Here is a 13,009-nt window from a genome sequence, read left to right on the forward strand (position 1 = left end):
ATCTAAGGGTAATGTTTTCCTTCCAGGGTTTAAGAGGAAAACTGGAAGATCATTACTTCAAGCTTCTATGCAATCCGAGAAACCCTGAGCAGAGGAAGTGAACCAATGTTTCTCTCCTCTCAGTCCTTTGATGTTTCCTAGAAAAAGGCATTTTTCTGCCAGTTACTCTGCTAGAGCTAATCAGTTATCAACGAGGATGAGGGCTTTTATTTTGAGCTGCTCTAAGGTTTGAATCAGTGTGCTGAGCTCGGCTTTTATCTATCTACTCCAGCAGATCATGATTGTAAATAATGTGTTCTTTGTCAGTTTGCCTAAAGCTTGATGAGAATCAGCTCGGAGAAGATTTACAAGTAACTCAGCTGCTTACACTGACAACCTGTCAGAAGTCAGATTTGCCAAAAAAGAGAAATAAATTCATCAATTTCTTTAAAATATTTCTGTCATTTGCTGGTCATAAATGTCTTCTCATTTTGTGAAGTAGAACATTTTGTTCATTTCAGACCGAGATGGCAGCCATGGCTGAGCGATATTAATAATTACACCTGTGATGATGGTTTTCATGTTCTGTCTGCTGAGACAATCTGTGGCCACAAAATGTCCCATTAATGTATCTATTCTGATTTTATCTAAGACAATGTAACCACTCAACTCTAAAATGTTTGCATGGATATGGCCAAATGAATAAATGGAAATTAAATCATTCATAATAAGTGAATTGAGTCTGTTTTTATTAAGGCCAAGCAAAGGCCTCATCTTTGCTATTGTGATTCATAGCAGGATCTGACTTGTTAATTTGGCTATGTGTAATCTGATTGAATGTGTTAATAACTAGCTGGTTGATCCCGAGGAAAAGGGACATCAGCGTGACTGTGAAGTGTACAAAAAAACATAATAAAATGTGTATGAATCATCTTAAGTTGTCACATCACCAGTCAGCCCCTCTGAGTTTTATATTACTGTTTGTTTGTTTTTTAAACAATTAACACTTGAAATGATGAAGGCACTTGCAAATGACAAGGTAATACAACATGTAAACCATACTTTGATGTTTCATTGTAACCTCTTAAGATTTCATTAAACGCTTCTTTTTTTCTCTTTACAAAATAAACCAAAACACTGACAAAGAGGGATGTCTTGGGTAGATGACAATGAGAATAAATATGAAACAAAATATAAATCATACTCCAAACCTCTCTAAACTAAAAAGAAGTCAGGTCTGAATTTGAACACTATTACTAAGCTTGGTTAGATATTTAGTCAATGCTGATCCATAGAAGAAACCATAAAGTGCATCTTTGGATGGATGGGAAAAACAACACTGAATGGAAATGCTATTGAGCGTGTAAATTAAGTATTTGGCTCCTGAGATGTACATTTCTTTTGCATTTCCATCCAAATACAAACACTAGCTCACTTTTAACTACTCAAAATAGTTGTAAAATATCAGGAAAGTAAACACCTTGATAGGTGCAAAAGAAAAAAACTGTTATGGGGGGGCGACGGGGACGTGAGGATGAGGACAACACAATGAAATCTGCTTTCTGTTCTTTGAGATTCTCAATTCTGGTTAATTATTCACACAATAAACAGGCATGCACTGACTATCAATGGAGTCTGCAACCTCTATCTGCCTTTGAATGTGTACTCAGTGCCATTAAAAAGTGTGGAGATTTTGTAGAAGAAATACAGCTTTTTGTTCCTGCAAACTGTAGAAATAGTGTTCACAATTACCTCGTGAATAAGGAAGATAAGACGGGTTCTTCTAAACTGTTTTTAATCTATTTTTTGTGTGCTTTGTGCTGTGCTCATGCTGGTTCTTTGTCCGAGCACATCGTCTGCTGAGAGGAGCTTTGGGAAGTCAAATCAGATCCTTTTGTAAGCCTCCACCACCACCACCACCACCGCTGTCGTCTCCCTTGTTCCTATGCAGCGCACTTGACAGCTTCATGGGTTGGGCACATAAAGCTATACACGTCACAGGGCTTGTAGGAGCGACGCTTCATAAATGTGAAGACACAGAGAAAAAGAGTGGAGAGCCGCTGGAGCCAGCAGCAGCAGCAGCAGCAGCCAGCATCCACAACGCAGGAGCGCACTCCAAGAGCGACAAGACACTTCTACAGACATCTGATAAACTTATGTCACATATAGAATTTTAAAAAGAAACTAATAATTATGATGAGAATGGGGGTTTCATTCTAACACATGCACGCTGGCTGTCTCTCATTTTATGTAAGATCTTTGTTAGGTTGGATGATGCGCTTCTGACTTGGATTAACGCGCGGTGATAAAGGGCGATTCTGCGCACTTGGAAAAATTATGTAAGGTAAAGAAGCACTTTTATTCTTTTAAATGTTTAACTACGGCTTTCAATATTGATCTCCCGCTTATATTAGTACTTTAAATGCTTTGTGTTGTTTGGCCCAGCATGAAAGTATCAGTGTTTCTTCTTTTTTTATTGTGCGGATTCCTGAATGCATTTTTGCTTCTTGCAGCAGATTAACGATACATCTACACTCCTGCACTGATTTGGCCTATAAGACTTTCTAAAGAGCTTAATATTAAAATAACTTTGTAAATTCTGCATATATCTATATTATGTAACAGCAGTCATCACGCTGTTGTATACCTCTTTACTGTTAAAGCAAATTAGACTACGGAAATTTGAGCATACTGTACATTGTTTTACATAGAGGTCATTAGCTTATGTATCTCTTTTGCCATGGTGTTCCAGTCTGTACAGGTGTAGATCAATTGCATTGTTTGTCTGCATAGAAAAAAAGAGGCGTTTTTATTTTCAGCCTCATGTATTCTGTTTTTCTAAGTAGGTTTTTGTTTTGGAAAAGTAAGCGCACAGTGATTAATAATTTTATGCGTGTTGGTAAGTACACGGTGCATGATACAGTATTTATAAGTACACCAGCTCTCAGAAATCAGATGTGGTTTATGCCCAAATCCAGGAACTCTATAAAATGTACAAACAAACATCCACAAAACTATCAAAGAATCGAAATATTTCAAAATATTTGCAATGAGAAATATTTCCATAATGTGGTGGTTAAAAGGTTTTCTCATGTTAATGTTCACGTGCATTTTTATATCAAAGGTGTGGACGCAAACATTGCGCTGCTGCAAATTTTCCTGTCATAATATGCATGGGATTCTTTTTTAGGTTTTTCAAACATGTCTGAAATGTTTGTCATCAATTTGTAGGTTGTCCAGGCATCTTAGACTGCAGTATTACCCTCAGACACAGCCATGAAATCTGTGCTGGACGGTGTGGCGGACACCACCTTCCGGACAATTACATCTGGTTTACAGTATCTGGGCTCCAACGATGCCAACTATGACGACCCCCTCAATGATGTAGACTTCAAGGGCAGTTTCTCTCTGCAGAAGCCCTTATCTGCTTTCCGCAGCAACTCCTTCCCAAACAAGGTACCTGCAGACGAGGAGCTCATCCTCAAGGGCATCCCCTTCTACCCCACCAATGCCACAGATTTGTTTGGCAACAGGAGCACATTCAGAGATGAGACTAACAATATACAATGTGGGGAGAACTTTATGGACATGGAGTGCTTCATGATCCTGACCCCCAGTCAGCAGCTGGCTGTGGCTGTGTTGTCTCTAACTCTGGGTACCTTCACGGTGCTGGAGAACCTGGTGGTGCTCTGCGTCATCTTTCAGTCCCGCACCCTCCGCTGCAGGCCGTCCTACCACTTCATTGGCAGTCTGGCTGTGGCTGACCTGCTGGGAAGTGTCATATATGTCTACAGCTTTCTGGACTTCCATGTTTTCCACAGGAAGGACAGCCCCAATGTTTTTCTCTTCAAGCTGGGTGGAGTCACGGCGTCGTTCACTGCATCCGTAGGGAGCCTTTTCCTCACTGCTATTGACCGCTACATCTCCATACACCGGCCTCTCTCCTACAGACGGATCGTGACACGGACCAAGGCTGTCATTGCCTTTTGTGTGATGTGGACCATCTCCATTGTCATCGCAGTGCTACCTCTGCTGGGCTGGAACTGTAAGCGTCTCAATTCTGTTTGCTCAGATATATTCCCTCTGATCGATGAGAACTACCTGTTGTTCTGGATCGGTGTAACCAGTGTGCTGGTTCTTTTCATTATCTATGCCTACATATACATCCTGTGGAAAGCCCACCACCACGCTGTGCGAATGCTGAGCCGCACCTCCCAGAAGAGCCTTGTTGTTTACTCAGCAGATGGGACTAAAGTGCAGACCACACGCCCTGAGCAGACACGCATGGACATCCGTCTGGCCAAGACCCTGGTGCTTATCCTGGTGGTGCTGGTCATCTGCTGGGGCCCAGTGCTCGCCATCATGGTCTATGACCTCTTCTGGAGGATGGACGATGACATCAAGACAGTATTTGCATTCTGCAGCATGCTTTGCCTGCTCAACTCCACTGTCAACCCAATCATCTACGCCTTGAGGAGCAAGGACCTGCGGCACGCCTTCCTCAGCTCCTGCCATGCCTGCAGGGGCAGTGCCCAGCAGTTGGACAATAGCCTCGAGTCAGACTGCCAGAGCAGAAATGCCAACATTTCTGCCAACAGGGCTGCAGAGAGCTGCGTGAAGACCACTGTGAAAATAGCCAAAGTAACAATGTCTGTGTCAACTGAAACTTCTGCTGAGGCTGTCTAATTGGCCGTCAGGGGGGGAAACTGTAAATGTCATCCTCCCCCAAAGAATGCCATTCAACAAAATAACGCAGAAGTTAGATATTCCAGAGAAAAAAAATAATCTCCTGAAAGTATTGACTTACATCCTCACATAGACGCTTTAGTGGTTGCATTATTTTATGTCAGTGTGTGAGTACATAGTGTGCCAAAGTGCCAAATGGTATTGCAAAGTTCATAGAAAGGACACACAATTTGAAAGGATTATCAAAGACTATCATAAGTCTGCTGTTTACCATAGACTTCATGATATCCAGTTAGTGAAGTCATATTATATTTTTGTACTGTGAATTCAGGTTTTGAAACCAATTTATCTTCATTTATGGGATAAGGGGCTACTGACATTTTTAATTCGAGATGTTTTATTGTGTCATTTAGACTTTAATGTGTGTCTTGCAGCATAAATATAACAAATTCCGCGCCTTGACAGGCTTCGTGTACATGTTGCATATAGACATTTCTATGAGGAAATGATAAAAAAAAAGTTCAAATGACTCTGATTGTTTATTTCCAAAATAGCCATTAAACTTGTCACTTTTGTACTTCATCTGACAACACTCAGTGAGTGGCAAATGTGTGAAGAGATTTTGAGAAATGAGAGGTGATTCATGCTCAAGATAAAAAAACACAAAACATTTTTATCACCATCACAAATAAACTCTAATGAGATGGAGGTAAACGGATTCACGGCTTTTGAGTACGTCAAATCTGAAATGGCATTTTCTGTGGCAGAGTGACGATCGTCCCTGTTGTCCATTTCTTTACTCGCTAGCTGTTAGACCTTTAGAGTAACGTGTCTTTGTTCAAATGTATACCTAACAACTGTACAGTGCTTTCTTGCAAAATAAAATGTTCAAATCGACTTGTTCAGCTGTACAGCCAACACAACAACAGCAAACTTCTGGCAAAAGCTTGAACTCATCAAACTGAATTTGGACCCAGTGTGCTGGTCACTACTGTAACAAACTGAAGTGGTTTCTGACTACAGCTGCTTTCAACAAATGTATGATTTTACTGGATTCAGTGTGTATGTGTGTGATACCTTGTGACTTGGTGATATATTTCCAACCCCAAGCCTTTTGATCATTGCAGTGAGTTGTTTTAGTGCTACTGTTGCAGCGGGGCATCATTTCGGAAAATAAAAGTAACCCATGCACCGACCTAGTGAAGTACTTTTGGCGTAACTCTAAATAAAAATATGTCTGCTGTTTGTTTTTTTTTACTTATCTAAACAAATAAACAAGGGTCTTTTCATTAGCTGGTAACTTGAATGGAAGTCTGTGTGTATGCATTGTGTGGAGAATCGACAACAGACCTTACAAAAGAATTTGAGAAGATGTGATGTAGTACTTTTAATCTAGAAATCTCACAGCACAATTGTTCTGTAGACATTTATCTTGGTGTAAAGTTATCCAGACAGCTGTTTATCAGTATGCTTTGCTGCCTCTTGTATTATTGGGTATTGAAGATCAAAATGTCAACTGTCAAGTGGCTTCTGTACAGTGTTGGCATAATGAGAAATCTATGACTTAAAAATCACATTCAGTCAAGTGTTTTTAGTATTGCTGTTTTCAAACTTTTGAATAAAGTCGCAGCTGGTTGTCATTTCGCCTGCAGTTATTCGATTGATTATTTGATGATGGGAAACAGAAGGTCACAACACATTTTGTTTAATTCATCCAACAATCTCTGATTCAAGAGGAACAGATACACAGACAGGAAGCCAAGCCCTGAGCTGATGGCATCAGTGATGTTTGAGTGCCCCCTTGAGGAAGATCTCTTGTCAATAGTGGCAGCCTTTCTGAAGAAAGGGAACATTTCTACACATTGATTTTAGGCTTTGTTAGTATTACTGTGGTTACTTCTTGTAACCCTGAAAGTGACAAATTGCAAGAAAATGGCTGCCACAACATCCTCTGACGGCAACATCTGCTCTGTCCTTTTCATCACTTGGCTTCGAGGAATAGGAAAATTGCAACATCTGTTCACACAGATGTCAACAGGGTTTTGTTCGTTCATCTACCAAATACTCCTATCTATTAAAAGCCACAAGGTGGGTTTACTCTACCATGTGTGAAAGGCTGCATTTAGGGGGTTAAATACAACATCTAAATAAATAAATAAACATGGGTTGGGACTAGAGCCAATATGGTCAGTCGATTCATAGATTAGTTGATTGACAGAAGATTAATCAGCAACTATTTTTTATAGTAGTTCAATTTATTTTTCAAGCAAAATTGACCAAACATTACCTAGTTTTCTTTGTCTTATGTGATGGTAAACTGAAAACTTTGGGGTTTTGGACTGTTGGTCAAACTAAACAAACCATCTGAAGACATCACCTTGGGCTCTAGGAAATTATGAAACTGTGAATTTTTCACCATTTTCTGACATTTTATATACCAAACTAATAATTGAGAAAACAACTGGCAGATTAATCAATGATGAAAATAATCTTGTTGCAGGCCTAGGTGGCTGAAGTGTTGAAATACCAGTGGCTCACACATCCTCCTCCATTTCTGTACAGTTCAGAATATGTGTGTGTACAGCGGTGGTTGAGGAAGTGGTAGTGATGGAAGGGAAATGTCTCAAACTTGTATGTGAAAGGGATGGGGGTTGTTTCAAATCAAAAACTACAAGCCAGACAGGGAGTTTCGCAACTGGAGTAAGCTTTAAGAGGTCCAAGTGCATGTCTATTTAGTCATTTCTTTTGATCAATCATCATACTTCATACTTAATCATACCCTGATCACCCCCACTGCAAAACGATTTATCTTTTTACAATTTAATTAATTTCTCTCTTCAAATCTGAACATGATCCACAGACACTTGATACAAATTTTACAGACCTACCTACAGTTTTATTTTTAATTTCAAATTATTTCATTCTCAGGCCGCATTATTATTATTTCTTCTGAACCAGAAATATGTTCTTAATTCAAGACCATGGGTTCACATGTAGTCCTTGATTCTGTACTCATAAATACTGCTGAGAAATAATGTTTAATAGCTAAACATTGGATTAATTCTTCTTTGTAGTTACATTTAAGCCAAGCTGGCCTGGGTTTCCAATTAACTTAATTTACTTAAATGCATTTTGATATGAATCAAATTAGATAGGATGAATTGAGATGGTAATTGTTTCCTCAAATCCTCATATTAAGTAAATCCTAGTAAAAATATTTTAATGCTCTTATAGTGCAATAGATTTCTGTCTAAAAAACAAAGTGTAAGTATTATGAGTCTTTTGTATAAATAGGTTAAAAATGCCTTTTTACTGTTTGTATGTAAACGTTTTAATAATAATAATAAACTTTATTTGTATAGCATCTTTCGAACAAGAAGTGCAGCTCAAACTTTATGTTTTAAGTGAAACTGAAACTTCGCCGTGGTTTGGGTGGTTTTGTTAGCAAACAAAACAAATTTGAAAAAAGCACATTTTCAAGGTTTTCGGGAAATGTAGTATTCAAGCTAAGAAAAGAATCGGCGCGATAGGGAATAAAAACTACAAGTACCAGCATGAGACCGTTTTCTTGCGCATGGTCAGAACCGATAAAATTGAACGGAATAAAAGGTAAGCTAGTCTGAGCCGTTGTATTACTTAGTACTCGAAATTAATGCAGCAAAATCTGAACTCATCTGATTTTATACCAAATTTATCTTAATTTATTTTATCCATATTATTTCAAGATATATTCGGTAACTTAAACTATATGAGATTTATCAGCAGAAGGCAACGAGAGACGAAAATAGTGTATATTTGTCTCCAGTCCGGAATCGCTTCTGCCGTTTGAACTAGCTAACGTGAGCTAGCATTAGCAGCACAGACCGGGGCCCAGGTCGGCGGCTTTCCAAGATAAAAGGGAATTTGAGGTTTTCTATTTTAGATTTTTTTAGACACATTTCAGCGAGATGGCTTGTGGGGCTACTCTGAAGAGGACTCTGGACTTTGATCCGCTAATGAGCCAGGCTTCCCCTAAAAGAAGGAGGTGCGCCCCGATCATGCCTACAGTCTCTTCACCACAGAAATATTTGCGTATGGAGCCCTCACCGTTCGGGGAAGTGTCGTCCAGACTCACCACAGGTATGAATTTAAATCCACATTTTATATTTCAATGTAATCCCAAGCTTAGTATGGTAAAACCATTCCTAACTGGGCTAGGTTAGCATTTACGCCATTAGCATTTCCCAAGGCTGTGCCGGTGTCTGTCGTGTGGATGAAACAACTCCAGACGCATTTTGTCAAGTTAAATGAGTGTTGTTGTTAATGCTGCTTGTCGGTAAACACATATTGTAGACAATGTGATCTGAGTCTTTATTGTCCCGTTGTAAATCCACATACACTGTATAGCAGTCTTTATGAATGAATGTTTGAGTTTTAGTAAGGTTAGTAGTTTACTGTGCTTTGGGGAAGTAAAGTGTGGGAATAACAAGAAACATTTCTTTAAGGTTTGTGTCGCTGCTGTGTAATTTATGGGTGGATGTTGTGCTGCTTGCAGTATTTGATGCTCACTGAAATGGAGAATGATTTTATACTGTAATGCATGATGTACAGTACATGGATACACCAGTAAGGCCACATGAAATTATCAATTTGTGAATTCTGCAATGGCTTTGTCAGCTTTAAAGGCTCTAGAAAATAATACTCTTGGTCAGTGGGATGAACATCATTCCTCCACAGGATATTCCCTCATTTATATATACATCCTTTTATTTAATCAGGTAATCTCACTGATCTCAAGATGTCTTTTGCAAGAGAGACCTGACTACAGCAGACAGAAAGAAAAACAAACACAGCCAGACTTAACAAAAGGGCATGTAGCATCAGAGACGGTCACAGACGTCACTAAATAGATTTGAAGATGAAAGTTTATATTGTATCATTTGGTCTTATGGAGATGGTGATGGAGAGCATTGTCTTACACGTTGGTCCAAAATCTTCCATAGGTGTTTAACTGGGTTGAAATCTGGCAGCAACTGCGTTTGATATGTTTACGCAACTCTTTTTATTCAGATTTTTCCTTTTTAATTTGTCCCCCGTCTGTATGTACTTTATATAATGGAGCAAATGTTTTTCTTTCTGTTTCAGAGCAAATTCTACACAACATCAAACAGGAGTACAAGCGGCTGCAGAAACGACGACACTTGGACAGTGGTTTCCAGCAGGCAGACGGCTGCTGTCCTCTGGACCTGCAGAACATTCAGAGTGGAGCCGTCCTACCAGGTACGTAGCTACAGAATTCAAAGGGTGATGTAACTGAAGTCTACGAACCTTAAGAATACAGTTTATATACCAACCATTTTACTGATCAGCTCACCAGATAAGTTGCGAACTGGTTGGTTTAGTTCTTGGTTAGGATGATAACATGGATATTTCTAGCTGACCACGGCACATGGTTAAAAGCCTGATATTCAGACTAAATAGTTATTTGTCACCACTTTATAGTACACATTGTTGTCCATAAATATGCTTTCATACCAGCTTGGCATTAAAGCTGGGAGATTTCAGTGTAATATCTACTGTAATATGAGACTGACCAGGTTACAGGGTTTAATGCCATCTGTCTTGTATTAATTTTGTGATATTAACTCTCCTAACAGGTACGTCCTCGGGTGCCTCATCTCCCACCAGGAAAGAGCAGCCTTTATTTTCCCTCAGACAGGTTGGGATGATTTGTGAGAGACTACTGAAAGAGCGAGAGGACAAAATCCGTGAGGAGTACGATGAGATACTGACAACAAAGCTTGCAGGTATGATTTTGTTTTAAAATGGAATAGAGAACAATTTGTAGTGTGATCCATACTGAGTGCCAATAAATGTTTATTCTGCCAACAGAGCAATATGATGCGTTTGTCAAGTTCACGCATGATCAACTGATGCGACGGTTCGGAGAGCAGCCTGCTAGCTGTGAGTATATTTATTACTGCCAAACACTTGAAGCCCATTAATGGTCTCATAACTTGCCTCTGTGGGTTTGTCACATTTTTAATAATGAATTGTAAAATGTGAAGAGAATCACATTTTCATGCTGATTTAAAAGCCTGAGACAACATTTGCTGAAGACATTTAAGAATAAAGTTTAGTTTTAATACCAGTTGTGAATTAGTCAGATTCCAAATTTATAAACTGGACATTTAAGAAACGTGTTTGATTTTTATTTGATTTATTTTTTAAAATTTTTATGCATGTGTTTAGTGTTTACATTTTGCACTGCGGACTGTAGTAAGTAGAACAGGCTTCTAAAATGAATTAATTCAACCATTATTTATACAGGATGGTCCAATGAGAGCAGTTCACTCTCTCTTCCATGGGTGCCCTGTGTACACAAGGACAATATCCAAACATAGAAGACAAAAATACAACATTTACACAAAGACCTAGTTAACCTTAAAGAACTACTCTTCACTCAGAAGTAACCATTGCAGGTACAGGAGAATAGTCAATGGTGGACTCAAAATTTTACAAAATGCCAAAGAAATCAGGTCATCCAATTTCACTTCCTGCTGCAGTATATTACATCTGAGATGAGCAAAACATTTAGTGGCTTTATTTTTTACCATGCTCTGTTTTTGAATTTGGGAACCTCAAGAATGAGACACTGAGATCTAGTAAGTAGTGAGTTAGTGTATACTGTACAGATGAAAGGTGTGTGTGTGTGTATAGGCTGTTTTTCTAGAAGGGTGTAACATTTACAGTGATGAGCTCTAAAACCATCTCTTGATGAGATGACGTGTTTAATATTGAAGTGTCCTCATGCCCTTTTCGCCATGTCACCTTGTTTGTCCTCCAGATGTTTCGTGAGTATTGGCATCTTGTATCGAGGAATACCATTTTCTGCAAGCTACTCCAGGGACTCAGTGGGTCTAGTTGGACTTTTCTCCTAGCTGTGCCATATCGCTTCTATGTGGACTCACTGCCTCAGGCATCAGTTAGTGGCATCTACGTTTGCTGTGTCTGCAGAGTTAGGAGGGCTTCCTGCTGCCAACCTGTTCAAGGACTCTGTGTGACTCAACCAGTGGCCTCTTAAACACCGTGTCAATATTTATTTGGCTTTGTTCTGATGCCTTCGTAAAAGGCTGACTGCCACCACACACTTAGCCTTTTGATTTTATTTTTGTCAAATTTAGTTATTTCACAGAGAGGATGTTAGTTGTGCAGCTTCTCTATATGTGTATTTTGAAAAAGGGATTGAACATTGACGAGTGGACAAACCAGGGCCGCCTTCAGACTGGACTCCAGGAACAGGCATCTTGGCTATTTTCAGCATTGTTTTAAACTGTTCTGGCAATTACTGCTATTACATTTGTGTACACTGTATTTTTATTTTTTTTTTGCTTGACTTTTGTTCATTGTATCAAAATTTCATGATTTTATTTGCTGTAGGTATTAAGGGGCTTTGATTCAAGAAAAGCGAATTAATAAAGTGTTTACACAAATGTTTGGTATGCCATGGATTTTCAATTTGCGATGATTCTGTTTGAGTCACCACAGTTGACACCATCTTTTGAAGGGATAAAACAAATCAAAAAGTTTTAGTTTTCTACACCAGCACCCTCCGTGCTACAAAGGTGAGTGGAATTTAGTTTGTGGTGCTCAAAACATGAAAAAAATGACATGTTCCAACAACAAAGTGTCTTTACAGAAACTGTGTCTCCATTATTTGGGATCAATCCCAGACCCTTCATGCCAACAATTATTTGTTCTGTTTCTTATGTAGAAACTACTTAAACCATCAGGGCCTCCTAATTCAAGAGCTAAACTTTAAGACTATTATGGTTTCCAAATCCACCTAAAAGGAAAATGTACCTCTTATACACTAGGTGGGCTTTTAAAACCTAAAATACTAGTAATAGTGGTTGGTTGTATACTTTGCAGCTTACAGGAAGTGTTCGACTGCGTAACAATATAAAATGAAACGCACGTATTTCCCTGCACCAATCAGAATTTATTTCGGAGATTTCGAACGTGTTATGTTTTTGTGTTCTTATGTTGCCAAGGAAACGCCATCAAATTAGTTCAAACCGCACTCCTGATGAAGCGGTTTTGCTGCTGAGTTTGAGTTGTTAAACCCCTAATGAATAATAAGTAAATATGTTTTTTTCTTCCAAACTTTAACTTCGATGGTTACTTATTTAGTCATGAATATTTGCTGTTCTAGCAAAATATTTAAGGTTTGAAACCTGGTTTTCAGGTGATAAAGGGACCGGATAGGCGATGCGATGTCGGAAGCAACGGAAAATATAAACGAACAAACCTTTTCTAGTTGCTGACGTTGTTAGCGAACGAAGCCTGTGATTGGACGAGCTTA

The 13,009-nt window shown here is 39.0% G+C and overlaps 2 protein-coding genes across 3 annotated transcripts; both read left to right on the forward strand.

Moving 5' to 3' along the window:
- The first annotated feature begins 1,836 nt into the window (after nucleotides 1-1,836).
- On the forward strand, nucleotides 1,837-6,305 carry cnr1 (cannabinoid receptor 1). Of its 2 annotated transcripts, none has more exons than XM_044169866.1 (2): nucleotides 1,837-2,318; nucleotides 3,211-6,305. In XM_044169866.1, the coding sequence occupies exon 2, from the start codon at nucleotides 3,256-3,258 to the stop codon at nucleotides 4,663-4,665; it is 1,410 nt and encodes a 469-aa protein (XP_044025801.1). In that variant the 5' UTR covers nucleotides 1,837-2,318; nucleotides 3,211-3,255; the 3' UTR covers nucleotides 4,666-6,305. The 2 variants fall into 2 exon arrangements, with proteins under 2 accessions (XP_044025801.1, XP_044025800.1); XM_044169865.1 differs by having other exon boundaries at nucleotides 1,856-2,323.
- Nucleotides 6,306-8,248: 1,943 nt separating this feature from the next.
- Nucleotides 8,249-12,137, forward strand: akirin2 (akirin 2). The gene is made up of 5 exons (XM_044168415.1): nucleotides 8,249-8,784; nucleotides 9,790-9,924; nucleotides 10,302-10,451; nucleotides 10,537-10,608; nucleotides 11,492-12,137. Exons 1-5 carry the CDS (start codon nucleotides 8,613-8,615, stop codon nucleotides 11,500-11,502), a joined length of 540 nt encoding a protein of 179 aa, XP_044024350.1. The 5' UTR covers nucleotides 8,249-8,612; the 3' UTR covers nucleotides 11,503-12,137.
- Nucleotides 12,138-13,009: the final 872 nt, after the last annotated feature.

This window comes from Siniperca chuatsi, linkage group LG16 (assembly GCF_020085105.1).
Source record: "Siniperca chuatsi isolate FFG_IHB_CAS linkage group LG16, ASM2008510v1, whole genome shotgun sequence".
Taxonomy (NCBI): Eukaryota; Metazoa; Chordata; class Actinopteri; order Centrarchiformes; family Sinipercidae; genus Siniperca; species Siniperca chuatsi.

Coding starts and splice junctions, on each gene's coding strand:
- cnr1 (XM_044169866.1), top strand. CDS start 3,256: ATGAAATCTGTGCTGGACGGTGTGGCGGACACCACCTTCCGGACAATT.
- akirin2 (XM_044168415.1), top strand. CDS start 8,613: ATGGCTTGTGGGGCTACTCTGAAGAGGACTCTGGACTTTGATCCGCTA. Junction 9,925..10,301: donor GAGTGGAGCCGTCCTACCAG/GTACGTAGCTAC, acceptor CTCTCCTAACAG/GTACGTCCTCGGGTGCCTCA. Junction 10,452..10,536: donor ACTGACAACAAAGCTTGCAG/GTATGATTTTGT, acceptor TTCTGCCAACAG/AGCAATATGATGCGTTTGTC.